This window comes from Heteronotia binoei, chromosome 8 (assembly GCF_032191835.1).
Source record: "Heteronotia binoei isolate CCM8104 ecotype False Entrance Well chromosome 8, APGP_CSIRO_Hbin_v1, whole genome shotgun sequence".
Lineage (NCBI taxonomy): Eukaryota > Metazoa > Chordata > Lepidosauria > Squamata > Gekkonidae > Heteronotia > Heteronotia binoei.
This window is the reverse complement of record NC_083230.1, coordinates 23,065,585-23,093,019: the sequence shown is the minus strand read 5'-3', so window position 1 is coordinate 23,093,019 and position 27,435 is coordinate 23,065,585. Positions and strand designations below refer to the sequence as shown.

The 27,435-nt window shown below is 45.7% G+C and overlaps 1 protein-coding gene across 3 annotated transcripts in view; it reads right to left on the bottom strand.

The window, feature by feature from the left end:
• Positions 1 to 377: 377 nt before the first annotated feature.
• The window catches only part of GRM8 (glutamate metabotropic receptor 8), a 999,131-nt gene continuing 972,073 nt past the window's right edge, over positions 378 to 27,435 (bottom strand). For all 3 annotated transcript variants that reach the window (XM_060244808.1, XM_060244809.1, XM_060244810.1), the window contains one exon: positions 378 to 961. Coding sequence is in view for 2 of the 3 variants with exons in the window: in XM_060244809.1 (XP_060100792.1) it covers positions 912 to 961 (50 nt within the window). In the remaining variant the exon portion in view is untranslated. The remainder of the gene's footprint in view (positions 962 to 27,435) is intronic.

The window sequence follows — 27,435 nt, the reverse complement described above, 5'->3', positions numbered from 1 at the left end:
TTTACTTTGAAAAAGTATCACCAGAAATTGTGGGGAAAAATAGACACACTCACACACACATATATCGAGAGGATGCGACCATAATGTCACTAGTTTCTGTGACAGGAAGTGGAAACAGTTCCATTTGCCCTGGCTCCCTGTACTCCTGCTTGCAGTCTGTCCTGGTCATCCCACAAACAAGCAACTTCTTTCCAATCCAGCTCCTCATAGAAATCCACTCTTCATCCTTAAGCCTCTGAAGTCACTTGTCACCAGTATCAAGATTTCAGTTACAGAAGAACACCTCACATTTACTCAGTATATGCAAACACTCAGAAAACCAGAAATGGCACCAGGCGGATGAACTAGCCTCTCAAAACTGCAACGAAACAAGTCTCAACATTTGCAAAACATTCCTTTATTAATAGAAATAAATTATTTTGTATAAAAATTTGCATGCGTCAACCATTGCATTTCTCATTAGCACAACGCAGGGCTTCAATTCAGTCAGCCATCACAAGAAACAAACTTCATCTTCTTATACAAGTTGAACAGATGTGGGACAGGAATGGAAATTCTCACAATCACAAAAAAGTACTTACAAGTATAACATCAGACATGGTTTTGTTTCAACAGCATTTTTTTCACAAGCTAACTTTTTTTTTTCCCTTTTGTGATTCACCTTCTTTCATGAGTAAACAGTTCGAACATTTGACAGGCAGTCATAGATATAATTATATAATAATTCTGGCCATTTCTCTCCCAGCCCGCCCACCTACCCCTCTGGGTTTGGGCTCATGGTTAATCTTTATCCTGGCACAATGGAGACTGAGTCTAGAGACATCTCCAAAGGCTGAATTCTCCAGATTGGATCATCATTTGTTTTCAAGTTTACATACTGCACATCTTCAGGGATGTTTTTGTTTCCCCACTCAGTTTGCATGATTGCTGTAGCTGACATAAGTCGTCTTGGTCGAGGAAGCTGTAAGACAAAACCCAAAGGCAGATTAGGTAACAGAATAAGGAAAAGCCTTTCCTATGGTGAGGAAGAGAATGGAATTTCACCAGCTTAACAGTCCTGTGAAATGTTTTCTGCTGGTAATAATCAATTTAAGCATCTTCAAAGAAACAGAATTAGGCAAGGGCATTAGGGATCATCATGGTGCTTGGTAGACAGTATTGTTTAAGCTCCAAGTAAAATTGATTGCCACACTTGGAGATAGGAAGCCATTTCTTCCAGAACTGATCAACTAGAATGAAAGTATGGCACAGTGGCTTCTGTGTGTCAGTGGTTCAAATCCCTGGTCCGATGCAAAGATCACTGTGTGACGTTGGACCACTCATTGTCTCTCAACCTAACCTACGCCATGGGCTGAGGACAGGAAAATGGGAGGGAGGCCCTTGATATGCCACCCCAAGCTCCTTGATGGAACTGTGCAATAAAAACCCCTAAATAATAGTAACTAGGACCCATTGAATATTTTTAGGTTGGTTCAGTTCATGTTTTGTGGCTGAACCACAAACCAAACCACAGACTGATACACCGATTCACAAACCAAATGGGTTTGTATCAGTTTGTGAGCCGTTTAAAATTTAAACCCCTGCTTTCTTCTCCCCATGAAAAGCAGCAGGGAGCAGAAAGCATGGATATAAATGGCTCCAAGCCATTCCACCCCCCACACCGCTTTCTGCTTGTCGCCACTAGTTTATGTGAAAAGCAGAAAGGGGAGGGGGTTAAATGGCTGAGAGCCATTTAAACCTCTGTTTTCTGCTCTTCATGACTACCACAGACTTTCATTGGTAGCATACTGACTCTCTGACAATTATTTTATTTATTCAATCGACATTATGCCTTTCCCCCCCAGAGGTTCTGAGTGTCATTTTTAGCTTCAGCTGTGATTTGGGTTAGATTAAAAGATCTCTTGCTTCAGACCATATCATAGATATCCCACTAAATGCCCTACTCCAGTTCCTGCTAAACAGCACTGGCCATGCAATCTTAAACAGAGTTATACTGTTCAAGCACTTTTTTTTTTTAAGTGTCCAGTTCTGTTTAGATCAAGACAGATTAAATCTGTGACAGGCAAGTGGATGGATATCCTGTTTAGGGATACACAGTTCCTCTACGATTCTGTGAATTTATAGGAAGTTTCCAGGATATAGAATACCAGTGTATTTAAGTGTTGAAGGACTTTGGAAACCAGGACTATTCCTGGGGCCTTCAGTTTCCTTGAGTTCTTTTATAGCTTGAGTGGAGACTGGCAAGGGGCTGAATTTAGTAGAGAGAGACACAAAACCAGTTTATCCCATTATAAACTTTTAGGACAGAAAAGTATTCATCGATTATAAATCTTTAAGAAAACATAACATTTCAATATTCAGTATATATCATATTCAGCACATCATAATTTCATAAAAACCCAATATTTGACTTAGTGCACATGTATGAACCTAAGAGGTTCAGAAATACAGAAAATTCTAGACTGGTCACTAAAGTCTCACATGAAGCTTTTGATGGCCAGCTTAGAGGAGACAAATCTTTAAGAATTTATACCCTCTGGACCCACAGGCTCAGTTGAAAAGGCTGACGTAAGGCCAACACAATTCTAGCAGAAGCAAATCACTAGTAAACTCATACAATACATAAGAAAGGATATTATGTGATAGAGTCAGGGAGGGACGGTGCAGTTGGGGAGGGACGGTGGCTCAGTGGTAGAGCATCTGCTTGGGAAGCAGAAGGTCCCAGGTTCAATCCCTGGCATCTCCAAAAAAGGGTCCAGGCAAATAGGTGTGAAAAACCTCAGCTTGAGACCCTGGAGAGCCGCTGCCAGTCTGAGTAGACAATACTGACTTTGATGGACCAAGGGTCTGATTCAGTATAAGGCAGCTTCATATGTTCATATGTCTTTATAGTCATAGATACCATATCAAGGAACATTCTGAGAATCTAGAAGCCTTCAGCAGATAAACTAGAACTTCACCCATCAAGAACACATTGTGGAAACCCATAAGGTCTGGGGAAGGAAATAATGACCTTAGAAAAAAATATAAATTGTACTTTTATACATAAGAAGGCCAAGGTCACAAGGAAACGGTCAACCCTAGGTTACAAGACTTTCAGTTTGACTATATTGCCAAGCTTTATTAGCATTAGTTCATGTTAATGATATTGAGTCAGTAACTCAGGCCCAGATTAGTAAATTCCACTTCAGGAAGCATTATACATAGTTCTTCGTGCTAGAAATTGCTGTTATTTGATGACACTGGAACTGGCATAGTGCAGGGGTACCCAAACTTGTTGAGTTTGTGGGCACATCTGGTATTTTGTGGGAGGGTAGTAGACACCCCCCACAAAATGACTGTTGTCTGGGGGAGGAGCCATCCTAAAGTGTTGGCATATTCCAATTCAAGCATCTTCCTATGATTAGCTATAATTCCAAATAGGTGCTTCCTGCAGACCAAAAATCAATGCTTCATGGGTGTCTTCTGAAGCTAGGGTTGCCAGTCCTGTGGCAGGCATGGGGCTCTCTTGCCCCCACCTGGCATTTCCTGAGTGGTGGTGGGGAAAACATAACATTTTAAAATGGCAGCTGGCCACCAGTGTGATATCACTTCTCAGATTACATTAAGTGAACTGGCCCATCTTCTGGTCCAGTGTTGGGCCATTTCAACCAACTATCTAAGGAAGATGTTGACAGGATTCTGGCAGCTGTGAGGCCAACTACTTGGCTCTTTGACCTGTGTCCTTTCTGACTGGTTAAAGTCTCTGAGGATGGTATTCAGCCTCCCTGGAAGAGATTCTCAGCTTGTCGGTTCCTTCAGGGACTTTCCCAGTGGGGTTAAAGGAGGCAGTGGTTCGTCTACTCTTGAAGAAACCAACACTGGACTCTGCAGTCCTGACCAACTACTGCCCAGTTTCAAATCTCCTGTTTCTGGGTCAGGTAGTTGAGAGAGTAGCAGCTGAACAATTCCAGGCCTTCCTGGATGATGCATATATTCCTGACCCAGTCCAGTCCAGTCTCTGCCCTGGCCATGGGACTGCACTAATCACCTTCACAGATTACCTCTGGAGACACCTGGATAAGAGTGGGTCAGTGTTGCTGTTATTTCTTGATATTATGTCAGCATTTGGCATGGTCGATTACAATCTTCTGACCCACCACATTGCTGTTATAAGAGTTCAGGGGCTGCCTTACAACTGCAACTGGGGACAGAAGGTGGCATTTGGTGAGAGAGCCTCCCCATAATACTCACTTGAGTGTGAGGTGCTGCAGGGGGCAATTCTCTTACCCATGTTGTTTAACATCTAGATGCGCCCCCATGCCCAGTTGTCCAGGGGGTTGGGCTGGGTTGTCACCAGTATGTGGATGACCCCCCAGCTCTATCTGTTGATGTATGGCTGCCTGCTTTCTGCCCCAGATATTCTGACCAAGGCCTTGGAGGCCATGACTGTGTGGTTGTAGCAGTCAGTCAAAACTTAATCCAACAAAGATGGAGGTCCTGTACCTGAGCCAACGGAGAGTTCAATCAGGAATCAGGCTACCTACCTTGGATGGTGCAGCACTTGTGCCAGCCCAGAAGGCGAGAAACCTGGAGGTGGTCCTGGATGCCTTGCTTTCTATTGAGGCCCTGGTCTGCCTTTTGTCATCTTTAGAAGATCAGGCAGCTGGCTCCTTACCTCTCCCCCCTATACTTGGCTACAGTGACCCGTGCAATGGTCACTTCCAAGCTTGATTACTGTAACTCACCTTATGCAGGCTTGCCCTTGCAGCTGATCTGGAACTCCAGCTAGTCCAAAATGTGGCAGTGTGTATGCTGACTGCATCACCTGTGCAGGCATACATTCAGCCAGCACTACACCAACTGCACTGGCTACTGATTGAGTACTGGACCCACTTCAAGATATTGTTATTGACCTTTAAAGCCATGTGAGGCCTGGGACAGACATACCTATATGTGCCCTGGAGAGCCTTGTGCTCTGTGGATCAAGACTTACTGGTTTTCCCTGGCCCAAGGGATGTTTGCTTAGCGTCGACAAGGGTCAAGGCTTTTTCTGCCCTGGCATTGGTTTTGTGGAACGTACTCCCATCTGAAATCAGGGTCCTGTGGAACTTATAACCATTCTACAGGGCCTGTAAAATAGAGCTATAGCACAAGGACTTTGGTTGAAGTGGTGGGCATCCAATAAAAACTTCGTTTCCCCTACTGAAGCTTATTATCTCTATTAACTCCCCATATTCTTGTATTTTAGTTAACATCAAAGGTGTAACTTAGCCATTTGGATATTTATAACATCATTCGTGGGCCATACAAAATTATCAACTTAAAAACAGTGCTCCGCTGAGGGAGAACGATTCAGGCCGGCAAAATTAATGCAAATAATTATTTTTCTATTTGAGCCTAATTCAGCACACACCCACACCCCGGCCTGCTGCCCTAGGCAAATGCCTAGGTCCAGGCATATTAGACCACATCCCCCTAATATTAGCATATTAGATCACACATTTATTAGCATATTAGGCCACACCATCTGGGATAATCACGTGCAAATTGAACTGGTGGTAGCTGGCTCCCATCCCCCACCTCTGCCAGCCCTCCCTCCCTCCCTTCTTGCAAAAACTGCAGCTGCTCCCAGCAGACCTTTAAAGGCACCATATACCCCAGCAGCAGTCCTTCACAATGCCCACAAGAGAGGAGGAGGAGACAGAGGTGGAGAGGCTTGGTCCAGCAATCCCTGAGGACCAGACCAAGCGATCTTGAGCGCCATAAACGGCCCTCGGGCCTGACATTCCCTACCCCTGCAATAAGTAGAAAGGGGTCAGCAGGGATTTTTTAAACGTGTATTTATGTTAGAATTGTTTTTAAAAAAACACAGGAATTTGAAACAACAATTCCCCCTAAACTACACATTTATTTTATCCTGGATTTCTTTTTTAGGCATGTGTATTCAGGATGTCATCAAGCTGGATGAATAGGGTTGCCAGTTCCAGTTTGGGAAATACCTGGTGATTTTGGAGGTGGAGCCTGAGGAGAGTAGGGTTTGGGGAGAGAAGGTATTTCAGTGGGGTATAATGCTATAGAGTCCACTTTCCGAAGTGGTCATTTTCTTCAGGTGAACCAATCTCTGTCTCTTGGAGATCTTCAGCCAAATGAAATTTCCTCTGACTTCTGCGGCTAAATTAATTGGTCAGCTCTAGCTACTTTCCTCTGCTATCAGTTTTTCTTAGTTGACTCGTTCCTGCTTTTCAAGGGTTTGGTTAGGCATGCTGTGGATGGAAAAAACCTGACATTCTGAAATGTCTAAACCTACTGCAAGTTTCATGTGTGTGCTTGTGTGGCACACATGGATGTTGATGTTGATTTTAGCCCCGTTGTTGTTACAAGTAAGTAGAATCCATTTGAGAATTGCCAACCTCCAGATGGGTCCACTGTTTTTACTACTAACCTCCAGGTGGAACCTGGACATTTCCTGGAACTACAACTGAGCTCTACAGAACAGAGATCAGTTCCCCTGGACAAAACGTCTGCTTTGCAGAGTAAATTCCATGACATTTTACTTTACTGAGGTCCCTTCCCTCTCCAAACTCTGCCTTCCCCGGGCTCTGTCCCCCCAATCTCTAGGAGCTTCCCAATCCAGAGTTGATAGGACTACTCCATTCCTATTTGAATCATGATCCCAGTGAGGGGAAAGTATGAAGGGAAAACTCATTCTTGTGGCTTTGTGTATTGGTTTGGCAACAGAAAATTACACTGGCTTCTAGAATGGGAATCTTTTCCTCTCTGCATGTAGTTTGGCAGGGGGTTCCACCGGGTGAGGTACAGTCCTGAAGAATTTTATCTCAACTGATTGGGAAACAAATAAAATCATAGGAGGAATCTGGTTTCCATGGAAGAGCCAGTATAGTGTAGTGGTGTACATGTCAGACTAAGATCTGGGAGACCCAGATCCAAGTCCCTACCCTGCCATGAAAGCTTGCTGGGTGACTGTGGGCCAGTTATACACACTCAGCCTCATCTATCTCACAGGGTTGTTGTGAAGGATAAAGTGGAGGAGACAAGGACGATGGAAGCCACTTTGGGTTCCCACTGAGGAGAAAGGCAGGGTATAAACTATGGCCGTTTTCCCACTGACCTTACTCCAGAGCAACGTTCCTCTTCACCACGCAGCGTCTGCGCGGATTTCCCACCAACTGCTGCGCACAACCAGGAAGTGCCGCGGCTTTTGCGTCGCAGATGTAAACTACTAAAAACCAGTTTACATCTGCGACGCAAAAGCCGTGGCTCTTCCTGGTTGTGCGCAGCAGTTGGTGGGAAATCCGTGCAGACACTGCGCGGTGAAGAGGGACGTTGCTCCGGAGTAAGGTCAGTGGGAAAACGGCCTATGTTAATCAATCAATAAATAAATAAAACCCCTATATAAATGTCATCAGGATGCAATAATCTCTTGCATGTGATGTAACACCAGTAAAGAACCCAAACATCATTTTAAATACATAGAATGATCTAGATAAAATCCAAATAAAATTTCTGGGCAAGTCTTTATTCTGTCCTTATTATATAAATTTAGCACCATGCTTCCTAAAGTAATTGGGGATGGAACGGTGGCTCAGTGGTAGAGCATCTGCTTGGGAAGCAGAAGGTCCCAGGTTCAATCCCTGGCATCTCCAAAAAAGGGTCCAGGCAAATAGGCGTGAAAATCCTCAGCTTGAGACTCTGGAGAGCCGCTGCCAGTCTGAGAAGACAATACTGACTTTGATGGACCAAGGGTCTGATTCAGTATAAGGCAGCTTCATATGTCCATATGTTCAATTCAAGTTTGGCCTTGGGTATATGACTGTGAAAGAACCACTGTGGCTGGTTTTACCTTGGCCATCATGTTATTTGTCCAGACGGAGCCACTATAATCAAAAGAGCTCATTGTTGGCTGAGCTCATGGTAGCACTTCAGAAAGGGTGGCCAATTTCGCACTAGAGCTTTAATCTTGGTTTAACTCTGTCCCCAAACTGACTTTCTACACTAGAATCCGAGAATCGGAGACACCAACTTTATGACTCTATGATTCGATGGTTTTAGCGTAGAAAGTCAGTTTGGGGACTAGGCTTCCCAATCCCCAGGTCCCAGAGGGGGATCCCCCAGTTTTACAGGCTTCCCCCGCCCCCAGCCATCTGGCCGGCGGGGGAAGCCCCACCCCCAGAGCCATCATGCACCTCCATGAACGATTCCCATAGGGAATGATGGGGAATTGAACTGTGGGTGAAGAGAACATTCCAAGTCAAGTTCATGTTTGTGTTTTGCAGTCTGAGAAAAATGCAATTCTAACCCCGCAGACGCTGCCTTGAAAGACACTAGGGGACCTATCCATTGAAATGCAAATATAATTAGACTTTCTCCCCACCATTAGGACACAGGAATGTATTATCATCAAAATAGCAGCATGAAAGGAATGGCTACACAATGTGTTGTCATCGTATATGCAGGTAGATTCAGATGAGGTTCAGGGAAAGTTGCCAGAACAAGAATCTAAGTATGCAAAGTACATTTTGATGTGTGCCGGGATTTAGACAAACTAGCAGCAGAATTTATCTTTAACTGGTATTCTGCAGCTGTTTCTACACTGCAGAGTTCAGCGTGGGATTTCATTGGCACAGAAGTTAAGATGTAAATGTAAAAACTTAACCTCCAGAGTTAGGTCCTGTTTGAAATAAGTACCTTTTTGACTGCTGCTGTGAGTCTTTGCTACTGTCCCCTTACTACGGACCCATATGTGGTGGTGGCAGGAAGGACTTATGATGAGGTCTTGGTTTGGTCCTGAACAGGCTGGCAGTACAGGGCTCCTAATACTGCCTAAGAAAATATCAGGAGATTTGGGACATGGGGCCTAGGAAGGGTGGAGTTTTGGGAAGATATGACATCATTTATGGCTGATACTCTAGGAATTTCCCCACTCTCTATGGCCAGAGTGGCCAAACTTGCTTAACGTAAGAGCCACATAGAATAAACATCAGATGTTTGACAGCCACAAGACATGAATGTCAAATATTTGACAGCCACAAGACAGGAAGGAAGGAAGGAAGGAAGGAAGGAAGGAAGGAAGGAAGGAAGGAAGGAAGGAAGGAAGGAAGGAAGGAAGGAAGGAAGGAAGGAAGGAAGGAAGGAAGGAAGGAAGGAAAATAGAAGGGAGGAGGGAGAGGTGGAAAGAAAGCAATTTTAACTTTAAATGCATTCTCCAAGCCGCTGGCTGGCTTGGCAAAGTAATTTAAAGAGAGAACTGCCTTTTCCAAGGCAGCTGAGGGGGTGGGAGCTTCAAGAGCCACACAATATGTGTGAAAGAGCAACATGTGGCTCCCGAGCCACAGTTTGGCCACCTTTGCTCTATGCTAAGGATGATAGAAATTGGGGACATTTCTAGAGTATCACTATAAACCCCATTTTGTTTCTGGATCCTCAGTTTATCAAGAGTGAAAGATTGGGGCTGAGGGTTGGGAATTCCCCACCAGTCCCTGGCAATCAAGAAGCCTATGACAGTAGTAGCAAGGGTTTAACAGAGCCAGTGAAAGGCCATTCATGGAAGTGATGGGGAGATTGGAATTAGGAGTGCTATAGACTTTCTAAACTAACTGGTAAGCATAAGTTAACGTTTCCTATTTTTTCTTTTTATATGGTAGTTTTGTCCATGTTGTTTCAGTGCTCTACATTTTGCTGTTCATTTCACAGACTCAACCTGTACACTCATACCGCTTTTATATGCAATTTATATGGTATTTGCATGCAAATGTGCATCATTAATATGTATAATATGCATATGAAGCTGTTTTAGTGACACGCAGCACTAAAATGGCCCCAAAATGAAGACTGGCAAGTTCAATTTGCAAAAGAGAAATGCAACATCAACAGAGGGGCTTTGGAAATTGAAACTTCAGAGATACAAAATTTGAAACTATTCCTAGAAATTGGTCAAGAGTATGGTCCCTTTACAGAGAAATGGTTGCTAATACAGAATTTCCAGGCTCTCCATCCATGTGCACTGATCAAAATACACAAGAAGCTGTCTTATTGCATTTACTGCATTTCAATTAATTATGATTTTAAGCTTATTTGGAAGCCTGCTTTCCGCATGGAAGGGAAAACATACATATATTCTGCCACGTATATACAGTAGTTGATATCAAGTGCATTTTTCTCCTACCCTTGTTGCACTCTCAAGGGAGTGATCTGTCCTTCCCAATTTTAGCCTCAGAACAAATCTCTAAGGTAGAAGAGGTGCAGAGTGAGTGAGTGAGAGTGAGTGAGTGAGAAAGAGAGAGATAATTTGGCTGGTGTGATTGTTAGCAGTCAGACCCTCCTCCTGCAGAGGGTGCAGTTTGCACTTAGAAAGATAAACACCCTTCTTAAAAACATCACCCCTAAATCATATGTGCAGGGCACTGCCTGGCTTAGACATGGCAACTGAATTAGCTGAAACACACAAAATGGATACTGACCAGGTAAGAACTATTTGGGGAGGTGAACCACTGTGACTGACCACCTGACATCCTCCACCCCGCCCTGAAGGGAGATGCATCATCAGGACAATGGATTTCCCAAGGAAGTATAACTAACCTCCACCCTTCTGGTCATGCTTCCCCATGATCCCTTTTCCCCCAATTCAGCAATATTTAAATTAATATTATTCATAACATCTGGAATTCTTCCTGCCTGATACTCAAAGGGACATCAAGGAACATTCACACCTATGGGTCATCTCATCAAGGTTTCCCAAGATCTCTGGGAAGACCATCAAGCCATTGCTATGGGGCAAACATGCCAGCATGCCCTCAGGAAGCATTTTGCCCTATAAGTACAACTCCCTGCACCACAGCAATGTATATGTGTTCTCAGCACCAAACAGCACACCCTCACTTGTGTTTGGGTCCCTCTGTCTTTGTGAAATACTGGCTGTTTCTCTTCCGATCTTGATCTCCTAGACTGGTAAATATTACCTCTTTGAAACTCCCTTGCCCTCCCTGCTCCTCTGATTTCCTCTTAGCTAGCTTGTGTATTTTAAGTGTGTTTTTTGCATGTTTCGCTCTTTATTGTTTTGCAATAAAACCAACTTTCACTTGAACACCTGATCGGTTCATTTTTGAGAGTTCTCTAAGAGAAAATCCCGGTATACATTGCTGGAGATCCCAGTTACCCCCCTCTTGCTGTCTCCAATTAAGAAAAAAATCCCCCAATGAAACAGGAGACTGCCAGTTTGAATAACACAAGGTCCCCAAACAAGCCTCATATCCGAGTGGGGATTTGAACATGGGTTTCCCAGATTCTATTTGACACATTATACTGGTATACTGCTCAAGCTCAACTTCAGAATGTCTGAAGAGGTGGCGTACACATTTTCTGATAGCTCTTTTTTCATAAAACTAAAATTCTGTTGATTTGATTGTTCAATGTCATAATAAGGGTGTGAAGCTGAGAGATTCCTGAGTCTAACTGCATCTCAGCTATAGATATCTAAATAAAATACAATAAATAGAATAGAATAGAATTGTTTTCCCCTTTTTAGTCAAATAAGTATGCATGGAAATGTTCTCCTGCCTGCATGTGGGTACACATGCTACTTAGTATTAGTCCTCCACCCCCAAAAAGAAAAACAGCTTATCCAGGAATTCATGGCAGAGTTGCCAAATTGGTAAATTCCTGGAGATTTTGGGGGCAATGCTTTTGGAATGGGGAATATGTGGGAAAATTTCAACTAGAGCCTATGGTATACCAATGATTTTGCCCTCTGAAGCTGCCATTTTCTCCAGAGGAACTGAAATCTGTAGTCTGGAAATCAGTTGCAATTCTGAGAGAACTTCAGGCCTAGGAAGTAAGCATCCAGAACTGTCCTATACTGCCCCCTGCTAGCCCCCCAAGAAAAATTCCTGGCTATGGGGCTGCCCAGAAGTGATGTAACTCCCCTCCCCCCCTTCAGTGTCCCTACCACCAACACTTTTGCTAGTTTCCATGCTGTGCTTAGCAACCCTATTGGAGCTGGATTTGAACACAAGGAATTTATTAAATATTTTTAGCCACCTCCGGATATCCTCGTCTCATGCTGTAATTGTTTTGTGAGTCAATATTCAGCTCAGGGTGAATGCAATCAAGAACAGCAATGCAAATCTCTGTGTTTAAAATGTTCTTAAAGCCAGCAGCGACAACGATCTGTCAATGGCTTCCAATGCTAAAAATGAGTTGAAACCAGCCACCATTTTAAGAACGTCTGTGCAAGGTTTATAAAGTTGAGAACTTTCTTGTCAATCCCATTTTGCTGTAAAAATATCACTGCCTACCAGCATGCTCAGCTTTTCTTTTCTCTCTTGATTTCATGAACATCCTCTTAAGTATCATCCACAATTTACTATAATGAGCTTACTGCTTCTGTCTGGGGATTTCAAAAGCCTCAGCAGCTGGTATCTTGCTTTAAAAGGCTGTGAGGCCATTCGCAGTAGTAATAATGAATCATGCTTGGCAGGCATAGGTTACTAGAGATAGCTGTAAATTGGGCACGATAAACTCAAGGAACTAACAGACTTTGCTTGGCCAGTAAACTCCCTTGGAATCAAACGGGGGTGATAAATCAAAAACAGAGATGCAATGCTCTTCTTGGTAAAAGGAAATCCATGAGTTCAATGAAGTTTACTATAAAATAGTGGGTTCAACACAAGAAGGAGACAAGGTTGCCATGATCATAGCTCTCTTTATTTAGTACAGCATAGTAATGACTGAATTCTAAAACTGGAGAATTGGGCCAATGGGGCCAACTATATACAGTTCAAGGTTCCTGCGCTAGAACACCATCGGATCATTTGAACCAGCAGGAGGCCTCTGACTGGACCAGGGCAGCACGGATTTGGATCCTACTGCCCATTGTTCTGAGTGCCCAAGCTCAGTCCACACGGCTCCAATGAGACAGGCAGGAACACTGGTATAACGTATTGTATGAGTCAACATACACAACATCCCTCCGCCCTAGTCCACAAGCCCTAGCAAACATAGTCCCTTAGGTAATCAGGCTTACGGTGCTCCCGTGTAGATCGCCTGGGGGCTGGAGTCAGTGGAGCAGCAGCAGGAGCTTGTTCTGAGCCCATGGCTTCATGTGTGGCTAGCAGTGGGGCAGGCGAAGCTTGTGTTTCAGCCGGTGTAGAGCGATCCTCGATGGCCACTGATCTGGCTGGTGGAGCGGGAACTGCGGCTTTGGATATGGCCAGCTCTGTTGGTTCAGGTGGTGAAGTGGCTGGCTGGTCGGCAGGGTTGCAGTCATCACCCTTATCTTCCGCAACGGCCCGGGACCTCAGTTGGTTGATGTGCCTGCGGAGCGTGAACCTGTCTTCCGTGGTCACCTCATAGGAGACTGACCCCAGAACCTTGGCAAACCTTCCGGAACCCAGGCCAGGCCGCCTGCAAAGTTCTTGGCATACACTAAGCCCCCCAGGTCAAATCCATGAGGTGCCTGGAGTACTTCCAGAAACTCTTGTAAGTCCAAGGTTCAGTCTGGGTGCAGCCGGTCCAGGAGAGTGGACACCCGCTGGCCCATTAGGAGTTCCACCAGACTGCGGCCTGTGGCGGTGAAGGGATGGTGTGCTGGCCCATGAGAAACTCTGCGAGGTGGGCCACCCAGTCCTCCTGTACGAAGCAGCAGAGGGATTTCTTAGTGATCTGCACCATTCGCTCCTCCTGGCCATTCATAGCCAGGTGGAATGGCACAGACCTGATATATTAAGTTCTTAACACAAAAGTCCTGGAACTCCTTTGACGTAAAAGCAGTCCCGTTGTTGGAAACGAGGGTATCCAGCAGGCTGTGGGTTGCAAAGGTTCTGTGGAGGGTACTGATGGCCGCCCGGGAAGAGGTGGTTGCCACGGGGACTACTTCCAGCCTTTTGGAGTGGGAGTCCACCATAACAGGGGTGGACAATGGTAGCTCTGCAGATGTTTTTTGCCTACAACTCCCATCAGCCCCAGCCAGCATGGCCAATCGTGTGAGGCTGGCCCCATGGTACACCTTGGAATTGCGCCAGCTGAAACAAGGGCTCAGACGACTAGAGAGGCAGTGGAGACATACTCGGGACGAAGCAATGAGAACATCCTACAGAACGTTTATGAAGTCTTATGAGATGGCAGTCAAGGTTGCAAAGAAGAACTACTTTGCAACCAAGATTGCATCTGCAAACTCGCGCCCAGCACAATTGTTTAGAATAATTGGAGACCTTATAACATTGCCATAAGGCAAACCAAATATTAGAGAACTGGAGATTGGCTGTGAGGCATTTGCGAAATACTTTGCAGATAAAATCTCATTGCTCCACCAAGACCTGCCTACCACTTTAGATACAGTGAGTGAAATTGAGGCTCCGTGCCTGTCTTCGGGTTTGCTACTGGATCACTTCGACCCACTCAACCTGGAGGAAGTCGATGGGATCCTCTCTGCTGCTCGCCCAACAACATGTGATTTGAACCCTTGCCCCTCTTGGCTGATTAAATCTTGCCAGAGGGACCTTAGATGTCCTTTACGGGACATCATAAATAGATCCCTCGCAGAGGGGCATTTTCCAACACCTCTGAAGGAGGCATTGGTCCGCCCTCTCTTAAAAAAATGTACGGCAGACCCGGCCGAATTGGCGAATTACCGTCCGGTGTCTAATTTACCATTTTTAGGTAAAATTATTGAGAGGGCAGTGACGTTGCAGCTACAGAGGTTTCTAGATGACGCTTCCGTTCTTGACCCGTGCCAGTCTGGTTTCCGACCAGGACATGGGGCGGAGACGGTGCTGGTCGCCTTGGTGGATGACCTCCAGCGACAACTGGATCGTGGCGCTGTTGCGGTACTGATGTTATTAGACCTGTCGGTGGCATTTGACACAGTCGACCATCAGTTGCTAATGTGCCGCCTCGCCGATATTGGGGTTGGGGGGTTGGCCTTGCAATGGCTCTCCTCCTTCCTCTCAGGTCAGGGACAAAGGGTGGCTATTGGGGGGGGGAGCGATCCCAGAGACACACACTAGATTGTGGTGTGCCTCAGGGGGCTGTTCTCTCCCCAATGTTGTTTAACATCTATATGCGCCCCCTTGCCCAGATTGCCCGGAGGTTTGGGCTGGGTTGCCATCAATACGCAGATGACACCCAGCTCTATCTACTAATGGACGACCGCCCCAGGGAACCTGGATCGGGCTTTACAGGCTGTTGCGACGTGGCTCAGGTTGAGTGGGCTGAAGTTGAATCCAGCGAAGACAGAGGTCCTTTGTGTGGGTCGCGGCACTCTAGGAGGGGAAATAGCTCTCCCAGCCTTCGATGGCGCGTCATTGAAACCAGCACGCCAGGTAAAGAGTCTGGGTGTTTTACTGGAGCCTTCATTATCAATGGAGGCCCAGATAGCAGCCACTGCCAAGTCAGCATTCTTCCACCTGAAGCGGGCAAGGCAGTTGGCCACTTTCCTGGAGCATCGCGACCTCGCAACAGTGATCCATGCTACGGTCACCTCAAGATTGGACTACTTTAATGCACTCTACTTGGGGCTACCTTTGTGTCGGACCCGGAGGTTGCAGCTGGTGCAGAACGCGGCGGCCAGGCTATTACTAGGGCTCCCGAAATGGGAGCACATACGGCCGGGGCTGCGCGGACTGCACTGGCTGCCAATTACATACCGAGTCCAGTACAAAGTGTTGGTCATTACCTTTAAAGCCTTGTATGGCCGAGGACCAGCCTACCTGAGGGACCGTCTCTCCCCATATGAACCCCAGAGGGCACTGAGGTCAGTCGGAAAAAATAAAATGACTATCCCTGGGCCGAGAGAGGTCAAGCTCCAGAATACCAGAGCACGGGCCTTTTCAGTTGCGGCCCCTGCCCTATGGAATCAGCTTCCAGAGGAGGTACGGGCCCTGCGGAACCTTGATCAGTTCCACAGGGCCTGCAAGACTCTTCAAACGAGCATACACCGACTGCCAAATCGTTGTGAATTAAGGACCCGCCAGCACGGTCCTGTTTTAAGGACCTACACTAGCATGGAATTATTTAAACTGGCAGAATCAGCGTCAGAATGCCATCATTGCTGCCAGATTAACTTAATTTAAACTATGAATTTTTAAATATATTAACTGGTTTTTATAATGTTTTAAGTTCTATTGTTAAATTCAAAGTTTTTATTTATTATTGTATGCATAAAATGTTGTTAGCCGCCCTGAGCCGCCTAGGCGGGGAGGGCGGGATACAAATAAAATTTATTATTATCATTATTATTATTATTATTATTATTATTGGCCACCCCTGCACCACAACAAAGAAAATTTATCCTTGAAAGGGCTCTGCAAAGTCCAAATGCAGGTGGGACCAGGGGGTTCGGGTGGACTCCCAGTGATGTGCCATAGCATGGGGTGGTGCTGGTCTGGTCTCCTGGCAGGGCTGGCAACAGGTGACCCAGGACTTGATTGCGTCATCGATTCTGGACCACCACACGTAGCTGTGGTGAGTGCTTTCATTCTTGCAATCCCCAGATGCATCTCATGCAGCACTGTTAAAACTCTCTGGCACAAAGCTGGGGGCACCACCACCCTACTACCCCACAGCAGGCACCCCTTGTGGACCCCTTGTGGACTGATAGTTTGTCCTGGCGGGATGCATAAGCTGTAAAATCCTTGGAGGACCCAATCCTTGGAGGATAGGTGGGCAATGCCCTTGGTATGTAGGGGGTGGTCCAGGAGGGTCTCAAACAAAAGGATTTGGTGAGCCGGATCTGGATCTTCCAACGGGAGCAGCAGGTGGTTCAGAGCATCCGAGTGACCCATTGCCTTCCCTGGCTGGTAGTGGAGGGCATACTGGTACCTGAACAGGAAGATAGACCAACAGAGAACAAGGAGTGAGAGCATCTGAGGCACCCGGCGGTCGGGGGCGATCAGGCAGAGCAGTGGCTTGTGGTCCGTCAGGATCATGAAGGGCCGGCCATAAAGGTAGTCATGGAACAACTGTACCCTTGCTATTATGGCCAGGCCCTCTTTGTCTATTTGCGTGTAGTTGCGCTCCGCAGGCTATGCAGTCCGAGAACAGTAGGCCACTGGAACCTCCTGGCTGGCCGGTAGCTGATAGGCCAAGGCAGCCTTGATCCCATAAGGTGAGGTATCACGCACCAGAATTACAGGGAACCGCTCATCAAAATGTGTCAGCAAGCTGTTGGAGGTGAGGAGGTCCTTTACCGCTAGAAAAGCGGCGGCTTGCTGGCAACCCCAAACCTAGGGTTCCAGTTTGTCCAGTAGCCGGTGGAGGGGCTTGGCTATAGCAACCTTGGGGGGGGGGGGACATATGGTAGAAGTTAAAGAGACTGAGAAATGTCTGAAGTTCTGCTTTATTGGTGGGGGGCAGAGCATCGCAGATGGCCCAGACTTTGCTTATGCTGGGTAGATCTACCGTATAGCAATTTCTGGGACCCCCAGCATGCACTTTTCCTTCTTTACCTTCAGTCCGGATGAGTCAAAGCATTGGAGTACCCTGCAGAGATGGAAGGCAAACTCTTCCTTGGTGGCTGTGGTGATCAGCGCATTGTCGACGAACGGCTGGACCCCGGGGATGCCTTTTAAAAGAGAGACCATTAAGTTGTAAAAGATCCCCGGGGCCACACTGACCCCAAATTGGAGGCACTTGACTCTGAAAGCACCTCTGTGGGTGACAATAATTTGGGCTTCAACCGTGGCATTGTTGATGGGAAGTTGTTGGTAAGCCTGGGTCAAGTCCAATTTCCTGAAACTTTTGACCCCCACCAGTGATGATGGGGGTTTCCAAACATGCGTTGGTGACCAGGTGGTCAAGTGCCTCCTCGGTTTTCAGTTTTGAGGTGAAGGGAACACGTCTGGCCTTTCGCCTTATGGGCTGCACAATGGGCTTGAGCTCCAAGGATACGGGGGGACCTGTGTAAGTTCCCAGAGTCCCATTGAAGATGGATGGAAACTTCGCACAGACCCTCTGAAAGTCCATGCTTGTGCAGGCCTGGTGGATGCCCATCACTTGGATCCCTAGGGGATCAAACCATGACCAGCCCAAAAAGCTAGAAAGGGCCCCGGTGACGACTAGCAAGGGCAGGGTTCCCTTGTACTGCCCATATTTCACCCTGACAAACCCAACCCCATTAACTGCAACTTCCTGTTTCTGAAAGTCACGAATGATCACGGGGGAGGGGTACAAGTGCCCCCCCCGTGGCATAGCTGTTGGAGGGTTTGGAGCAATATTACAGTGAAGGTGGCTCCTGAGTCTATCTCCATCTTGCATGGAGCACCCTCTATGAACACGGTGGTCTTAAGTTTGTCCAGTGAGAGCATAGATAGCTGGCATACCTGGCCAGCAGACGTGGTGAAAGAGTGAAGCTCCTTGACTATGATGGCCTCGTGGCGTTGGCCATTTTGTTACCAGATCGCTCCCCCCAAAATATGGTGAGTCACTTTGGACCTGTAAACTTGGCCCGTCTTTCTGTACAGGTGGCAGACAGCATCCCTAAATTTGCACGAGAGGTGCTTGTGTGGCTCCCCACAGCATGCACAAGCTCGGGCCAGTGCAGTCTGTGTTGCACATGGTGGCGGGCATCTCGGGGCCACACGGTGCAGCTTGAGAGCATCATCACCATAGGAGTCCTTGGAAGCAAACAATGTGGCAGCCCGATGCACTGTGATTGTTAGTCAATCCCTCCGGGATTTCTCATAGGCTGTGGCCTCGCATACTGCCTTCTTGAGGGTGGTATCCTCCTGGCCAATGACCTTCCAATGCAGCTTTTTGTCTCGCAGATCGAAGACAAAATGATTGAGCAAAGCCTCTCCCAGACGGGGAAAGTCGCATTGGAGAGCCAGCTTGTGCAGGGCAGTGATATAGTCCCCTGCCGGCTCGTTGGACTGCTGGTTCCGCTCAAAGAAGTGAAAACGGTAGGCCAGGCTGGTGGGTTGAGGCATGAAGTGGTTGGTGAGCGCCATGATGAGCTGATCAAAAGTTGCATCTTTGAGCGAGGTGGGTGCTATGAGGACCTGGGCCAACTCCAGGGTGACGATTCCACAGGAGCTGAGCAGCAGCGCCTTCTTCTTGGCTCCCTTGATCTCCTAGAACTCTACATAGTATTGTAGTTATTCTACCCACAATTCCCACCTCTCAGGGGTGTGTGGGGTTGTACTCGGGAAGCAGTCCTGGAGCGGTAGCCATGTTGTCCGGTGTGGCAATGTGATGCATGGGGCTGGCAGTTTGGGAGCAGTGATGCGCAGTGCGGTGCTGTGTTCCGGGGCTCACTCCGCAGGATCCCATCTTCGTCACCACTATAATATAGTGGGTTCAACGCAAGAAGGAGACGAGGTTACTGTGATCATAACTCTTTATTTATTATAGCATAGTAATGGCTGAACTCTAAGACTGGAGAACTGGGCCTCTGACTGGACCAGGGCAGCAGGGATTTGGATCCTACTGCCCATTGTTCTGAGTGCCCAAGCTCAGTCCACACGGCTCCAATGAGTCAGGCAGGAACACTGGTATAACATATTGTATGAGTCCACATACACATTTACCATGCAGAGAACTACAGCCAAAGACCTGGTAAACATGTCTCAAATACTCTGTTATAGGTGAAGTTCAAAGAATATGTCTTGTTTATTTCCCCCCCTCAAAAAGTGTCTCTTTTTTGGCCATTGTCACAGGTGACTTATGGTGACCCTGTAGAACTTTCAAGGCAAGAGAAGTTCAGAGGTGGCTTGCCATTGCCTGCCTCTGTGTACCAACCCTGATATTCCTTGGTGGTCTCCCATCCAAGTACTAACCAGGGTCAATGCTGCTTAGCTTCTGAGATCTGACGAGATCTGCTTGCCTGGACTATCCAGGTCAGAACTAAGGCGTTTTCGCACAAAGCTTACCCCGGAGCGACGTCCCTCTTCACCGCGCAGCGTCTGTGCGGATTTCGCAACAACTGCTCCGCAGACCCCGGAAGAGCCGCATAGTGCCGCGGCTTTTGCGTCGCAAATGTAAACTGCCAAAAACCAACTTTACATTTGCGACGCAAAAGCCACAGCTCTTCGTATCATGTACCGATGATACTTGCTCAAACTCTTCCGGGTTCTGCGGAGCAGTTGGTGCGAAATCCGCGCAGATGCTGCATGGTGAAGAGGGACGTCGCTCCGGGGTAAGCCCTGTGCGAAAACGCCCTAAGTGTTTACTGGCAGAAAAAAAAAAATGTTTCAGTTACAAATAAGTTTATCCATTTCAGTGCCAAGTAATAATAAAAGTATGAAGGGAACAAGAATAATCAGAGTTCAGGTGGCTTTCTTCTTTTCTTCTAGGAATCTAAATTATTTGACTTACACTATAGTACCATCAATATGGGCTGAAACATACATTATAAACAAATTTATTTCTGTAGAATAATGGTGAGGAGAATTTGAGACTGCAGTTTTGAAAGCAGACTTTGAATTAATAATTTCTATTTTTTTTCTTTCTAGTTGTATACAAAAAATAAGCAGAAGGTGTCTTAAAACGGGCATTGTTAAGAGAAATTCTCTAAATTCCTCTTTACACAATTTGCACCTGAAATTCTACAGTTTATTTTCCTCTTTTTTAGTGAAGTTGGAGTCAGTTTCTAATCAATTCCATTTTGATCAAAGAAGAATTCAAAGAGAGGAGAGGCAGGAAGGAAGTTCTGAAAAATTTCAAAAGTTCACTCTGTAGATGCTCAGAGGCAGGCAGTGTCCTCATATCCGGTTAACTGATAAACCTGCAAGTTCAGCTGTAGATAAGCTTCTAGACAGCTCTAGACAGATGTTTAAGACTTGGTCCTCGTTACCATCATCTTGATTTAGAAGGCTGGTCAGCTGAAAAATGATAGTACCACTGAAGATGTGTTTGAAAATGTACCGATGATACTTGCTCAAACTCTAAAAAGTTAGCAAAAGAATTTTCTACATTTATTTAGTTAAGAAACTAAGAATTAAGATAACTACTAAAACAAAATAGAAAGAAGAAAGAGTCTAAATCTTTAAAGATATTTTCAAAAAGCTAAATTAAGACACATTTATAAGAGGTTCTGTAAAATATGAGTACCCTACAATACTGCTTAGAACAAAAGAATTCTAAATTCCACTGGTGTACCTTGCTTGGTATTCCAAGGTCCCTTTCATACAGACTCTTTCAGCCACTTTGGCCTCTGAAGGCAACTGAACGTTTTTGAAGGTTTCACACACCTTAAGGTTAAAACACTATCATCCTACCCATTCATGAAGATTTAATTTACATATTCCAAAATGTGTTCTGCTCTGATGTTATTGTTGTGTTTTATCCTTAAGGTGTTTGCAGCCACTAAACACTCTGCCAACAGAAGCCAATGAAGTTGTAAAGCGTTTGTGAGAAATTGAACCAGAAAGTGACATGCAGCAAGTATTTATTGTATTCCAGTTTTTTAACTGAAATGTGTGTATAATGTATCGTCAAGTTGCAGCTCATTTTTGGTGACCCCATAGGGTTTTCAAGACAAGAGATTAGCAGAGGTAGTTTGCCATTGCCTGCCTCCATGTAGCAATCCAAGTACTAATTAGGATTGACACTGCTTAGCTTCCAAGAGCTGATGAAATCAGGCTAGCCTAGGCCCTCCAGGTCAGGACAAGTGTCTTAATATTTAGGAGAGGGACGGTGGCTCAGTGGTAGAGCATCTGCTTGGGAAGCAGAAGGTCCCAGGTTCAATCCCCGGCATCTCCAACTAAAAAGGGTCCAGGCAAATAGATGTGAAAAACCTCAGCTTGAGACCCTGGAGAGCCGCTGCCAGTCTGAGAAGACAATACTGACTTTGATGGACCAAGGGTCTGATTCAGTATAAGGCAGCTTCATATGTTCATATGTTCAACATCATGCAATAAATTAAGTAAACTAATTAGTCCATTCAGTTTTTCATTGAGGTCATTTATTTATAATTGCAGAATTTAAAATTGCCTCTCCATAGGACACATGGATTGGCAATGATTTACTAGGCTTATAGATGTACTACTTAATGTATCTCCTTAGATGTACTATAGATGTACTACTTAATGTATCTCCTTAGAGAATCAGATGGAGAAAAAAAATGTTAATTCAGATTGGTTTCAATAATCTTGACTGTGAAACTATACTGTTTTAAAATGACTAAAACACCAATTGTGTATTTACCTAACAGAATTTGAAATGCTAATATGCACAAGGAACTAAGTCAAAGGTCTCTTGTCATCTCTTTCCCATTGTTTGTTAAAGGCCATCCCTAACAGATGTAAAGAGCCCCGTGGCGCAGAGTGGTAAAGCTGCAGTACTGCAGTCTGAACTCTTTGCTCACGACTTGAGTTCAATCCCAGCAGAAGCTGGTTTCAGGTAGCCGACTCAGGTAGACTCAGCCTTCCATCCTTCCGAGGTTGGTAAAATGAGTACCCAGCTTGCTGGGGGGAAAGTGTAGATGACCGGGGAAGGCAATGGCAAACCACCCCGTAAAAAAAGTCTACCATGAAAACGTTATGAAAACAATGTCACCCCGGAGTCGGAAACAACTGGTGCTTGCATAGGGGACTACCTTACCTTCAACAGATGTAACAAAATGAGGAGTGATATTTAGTTGTATGACTGGTGAAGGATTTGAATTAATATGCAGAAACAGGGGAATTAAATATGAGATGCTAAAAGACAAAAAAAAATGTTTCTTGGTCAATTGGAGAAGCAGTAGCATCTGACCATAAAAAATTGATTTTGAATTCTTAACAGCTAAAATACTTACTTATTGCCAAAAATAGTCAAATGGCTAAAAATTGAATATCAGGGATGTTAACTTTTAAAATTAACAAATCTTATACATTTGAGAAACGGCAGACAATTGAAAACTACCTTTAATAAACATTGGTAAATCTTCAGATTGTATGCAGCAAAAATATGGATTAAGTATTGATTTTTATACTGTTCTGCATTTAAGTAAGCAATGTGTTACAGAGAGAACATTGTAGAGGGGATCTCTTGACAGATGAATGGATCAACAGATGGATTAATCTTGTAGATTTAATAGACTTTTAAGAGGTAAACTACTGTAGAAATTCTGTATGCTATTTGCATTTTTCTTTCTAAAAAATTAAAAACAAAAACAGAAAAACCAGTTAAATTTAGGTTGCTCTCAATTTGAACCAAGGACCCTTATACACTACAGTAATGTTTAAGGAATAAGGCTCCATAGTAAATGCCTTTTTCGTAGCCTTGGAGCATTTTCAGACATGAAATTAATCCTATCTGATTTATAGTATAAATCCTGATCAGAACCTATCATGACCAGTAGGCTCACTGTAGGCTTCCCAAACCTCCCGCCCTGGCGGGGGACCCCAGGATTTCCACCCTCTTCCCCCGCTCCCCCAAAAAATGGAAGCAGGGGGAGAGGAGGGAAACGGCGCCGGGGAGCATGGCGAGTCGCCCGGAGGCCGCTGCGCCGCACCCTCCCCGCCCCGCAGTTGCTCCTCCGAGATGGGCCCAGGCTGAGCCCATCTCGGACGGCAGCAGCTCAGGGGAGGGCGAGGCAGGCCAGGAGCATGGCGAGCTGCGAATCCGGGCCCTTCTAGGACCCGGACTTGCGGCTCGCCACGCCCCCGGCCCGCCTCCACCCCCCTTCTGCTTCCACCCCAGAGGCGGAGCGGGCGAGGCGGCAGCGGCGCGGCGGCCTCTTCTCCGCTCGCCGTGCTGCTCCTCCGAGATGGGCTCAGGCTGAGCCCATCTCGGAGGAGCAGCACGGCCAGCGGAGAAGAGGCTGTGGGGCGGTTCGCCACACTCCCCGGCGCCGTTTCTGCCCCTCCCCCTAGCTCCACCCCAGTGTCTCCTGGCTCCACCCCCAAAGTCTCCTGTCTCCACCCCCAAAGTCCCCAGATATTTCTGGGGTTCAATTTGGCAACCCTAGCTCACTGTCATGATCCTGGGCCTAGTGAGGCCTGCAGACCCCAGGGAAGCCTGCTTAGGAGTTACTGATAAAGTCTACATCTCGCAGGATACCCTCTGTCCCTCTGATTGGGTAGCAAGGGTTTTTGAGGGAAACTGGCCCAGAGAGGGCTGGGCCTGGGAAGAGAATATATAAAGGCCAAGTCCAGGCAGGGTGGGTTCTTTTCCTAGGAGGCAATGCTGAGGAAGGCTGCTGCAAGGAAGAGACCCTTGCCCTTAGAGGAAGGGTGAGTAGGTCCAGGTCTGACTGAGATAGTAGGGACTGTATAGAGAGACGCATTAGGGCATTTGTTTATTTTCCCTTCACCCCTTTACTCTTCAATGCACTTTGTTTGTTTATATTGCACTGAACTTCCCTCTTAAAATAAAACCTTTTTGTTGTTGTTCACTCTGCCTGAATCTCATGCCTATTATTTGACCTAAGCTACAGGAGACCTGAAGGGCTTCAAGGCTACTCTGGGCCTTCTCAAGGGGAACCCTTAACCCAGCGTGGTGGCTGGTAAGACCCTGAGTCATGCCACTCACATTACAAATATTAGCATAATAATTATAATGTAAGTAGAACATGAGAGAATGAAAGGCAATTGACATTTATGCAAAATCACTCACAGGATGGTTTGGAAGACTCAAGGAGGACTAAAGCAGTTTCAACCCAGTTTAAACATGTGTTTTAAAAGTTCTCTGGGGTCACATGAGTCAAAGCCAGGTATAGAATCCAGATGTTGCAGGACATCATCCCAAGCACACCTGTCCTGAATTTATTCTAAGAAAGCCCAATACTTCCCCCTGCTCTGTACTTTCTCTAATTACATAATCGTTCTTCAAGACCAGAGTGCTGCCACTGTCATATTGTAAAAGTAATTTAAGACCCAAGGGTCACAACTGTTAGCAAGAAGGAGCATTTGCTATGTGCTGTTCTGGTACTATTATGGATCCCACCTCCTGAGTTTAAAAGAGAGGTTTTAGAGCAGCTTGCCTATCAACGTATCAGAAGCTCTAAAAGTTTCCCAAAATAATTATTTTGGCAGAAAGGAAGAAAGTTAAGGCAATCTAATAGCTACAGGATGGCATTTGAAAAAGCCAAGAGAATTCTGACTGCCTGTCTTTCAGTCAAGACAGCTCAATTACTGGAGGAGGAAGTTGGGAGAGTTCCAGAGTAGAGAAATGTCAGCTTTTTGAATTTTCTTGCCCATGGCACTTTACAGGACATGGATCAAAGCCTTAGAACATAGACATTGGAGCTATGTTTTAAAACTGTAGAGACGATCCAGGGCTAAAGTCAAGATACTGGAAGTGTGCATTTGTGAATGGTCACAGTTTAAAGAGTACAAGGACACAGCTCTCCTCTAGCAGGTTTATTGTGACACATAGAAAACTCAAGAAACTTGTTTCAGTTTCTACTCACATCAAAAGCATGGGAAAGATTTGTTTTGGCAGTAGTGTGTGTGAAAAGGACCTAGGATTTTAGTGGACTGTACACTGAACATGAGTCAGTAGTGTGATGTGGTGGCTAAAAAGGCAAATTCAGTTTGGAGGTGTTTCAACACAAGTATACTTTCGAGATCTAGCGAAGTGATGATATGGCTTTACTCTGCTGAGACCTCACCTAGGGTATTGTGCTCAGTTTTTGGGCACCACAATTTAAGGAGGATATGGACAAGCTGGAATGTGTCCAGAACAGGGCAATGAAGACGGTGAGGGGTCTGAAGATCAAATCTTATGAAGAAAGGTTGAAGGAGCTGGTTATGTTTAGCCTGGAGAGGAGATGACTGAGAGATGATATGATCACCATCTTCAAGTACTCGAAGGGCCGTCCTATAGAGGATGATGGAGAATTGTTTTCTGTTGCCCCAGAAGGTTAGACCAGAACCAATGGGTTGAAATTAAATCAAAAGAGTTTCTGGCTAAACGTTAGGAAAAATGTTCTTGACAGAGCAGTTCCTCAGTGGCTTCCTCAGTGGGTTTCCTTGGAAGTTTTTAAACATAAGCTAGATGGTCATCTGACAGCAATGCTGATTCTGCGAATTAGGCAGATCATGAGAAGCAGGGTAGGAAGTGTTGCATCAGTGCTTAACTCTCATCAGGGCTTTGTTTGTAGAAAAAGCCCAGCAGGGACTCATTTGCATATTAGGCCACACACCCCTGACACCAAGCCAGTTAGAACTGTGTTCCTATGCGTTCCTGCTCAAGAAAAGCCCTGGTTCTCATGGCCCTTTTTTACATGCCCAGGAAAATGCTGATTGACACTGGGGTTAGTCAGCAATTTTTCTCCAGTCCAGTTTGACCAAGGATCCTAGAGGGGTTTTTTGCCATCTTCTAGGCATGGAACAGGAGTCACTGGGGATGCATGTGTGGGGAAAAAAGGAAAGGTCCCCTGTGCAAGCACCAGTCGTTTCCGACTGGGATGACCTTGCTTTCACAATGTTTTCACAGCAGACTTTTTATGGGGTGGTTTGCCATTGCCTTCCCCAGTCATCTACACTTTCCCCCCAACAAGCTGGGTACTCATTTTACCGACCTCGGAAGGATGGAAGGCTGAGTCAACCCTGAGCCGACTACCTGAAAACCCAGCTTTCACTGGGGATCGAACTCATGTATGTGGAGGGGGGGGAGGTATTTGTGAAGTTACTGTGTTGTGCAAGGGGTTGGACTAGATGACCATGGAGGTCCCTTCCAACTCCGTGATTCTATGATTCTACTAGGAATAAGGACAAAAACAAGAACACACAAGAGAAGCCGCAACCACTCACAAACAGCCCACAAAAACTACAACCATTCCTTGCAACACACTCTTAAAGTCCTCTTACTTAAGGTTTCTTATACATATGAATAACCTTGTCATATAGTTAAAATTAGACAGTCCTCCACAGTGACAAAGTACCAAAATTCCTATGTTCCATTTCAGCACAGTCAAGGTGGGTGCATCCATCCAGAGCAAGTAGCAATAGTCAATAGTCTTTTGAAATGAGCAAAATAGTTTAGTATCAGGTCATCCAGGCTTACATCAATTAAAGAGCCAAACAATTGCAGTGCCAAAAAATAGTTGAAACGCTAGGAATGTTTTTAGCATCAATGGCCTTCTTCAGCTGGATATTTCAGCAGTTATTTCATAGATGTAGCCATTTGATTTTTTTTGTGGGACCAGAAAGCAGGGACCCATTTAAACCAAACAGCCAAGTGGTTTACCACTCAGCTATTTGAGTTAAATGGCTGGAAGCCATTTAAACCATTGCTTTCTGCTCCCCAATGAAAACCCTACAGGGAGCAGAAAACAGGGGTTTGAATGGCTCCCAATCATTTCACCTCTGCTTTCTGCTCACTGTAGCAAGGAAACAAATAATCTAAACCAAACAACTGAGCGGTGGAGAGCTCCCCCCACAGCTGCTTTTCTTCAGTTTATGACCATTGCTTTGTGACTCATGAACCAGCCAGAACTCGTGGTGAACCATCAGCTGGTTCGTGCCCATCCGTAATAAACATTCTCTCTTCTATAAATTAGAAGTGGCAGGAGAG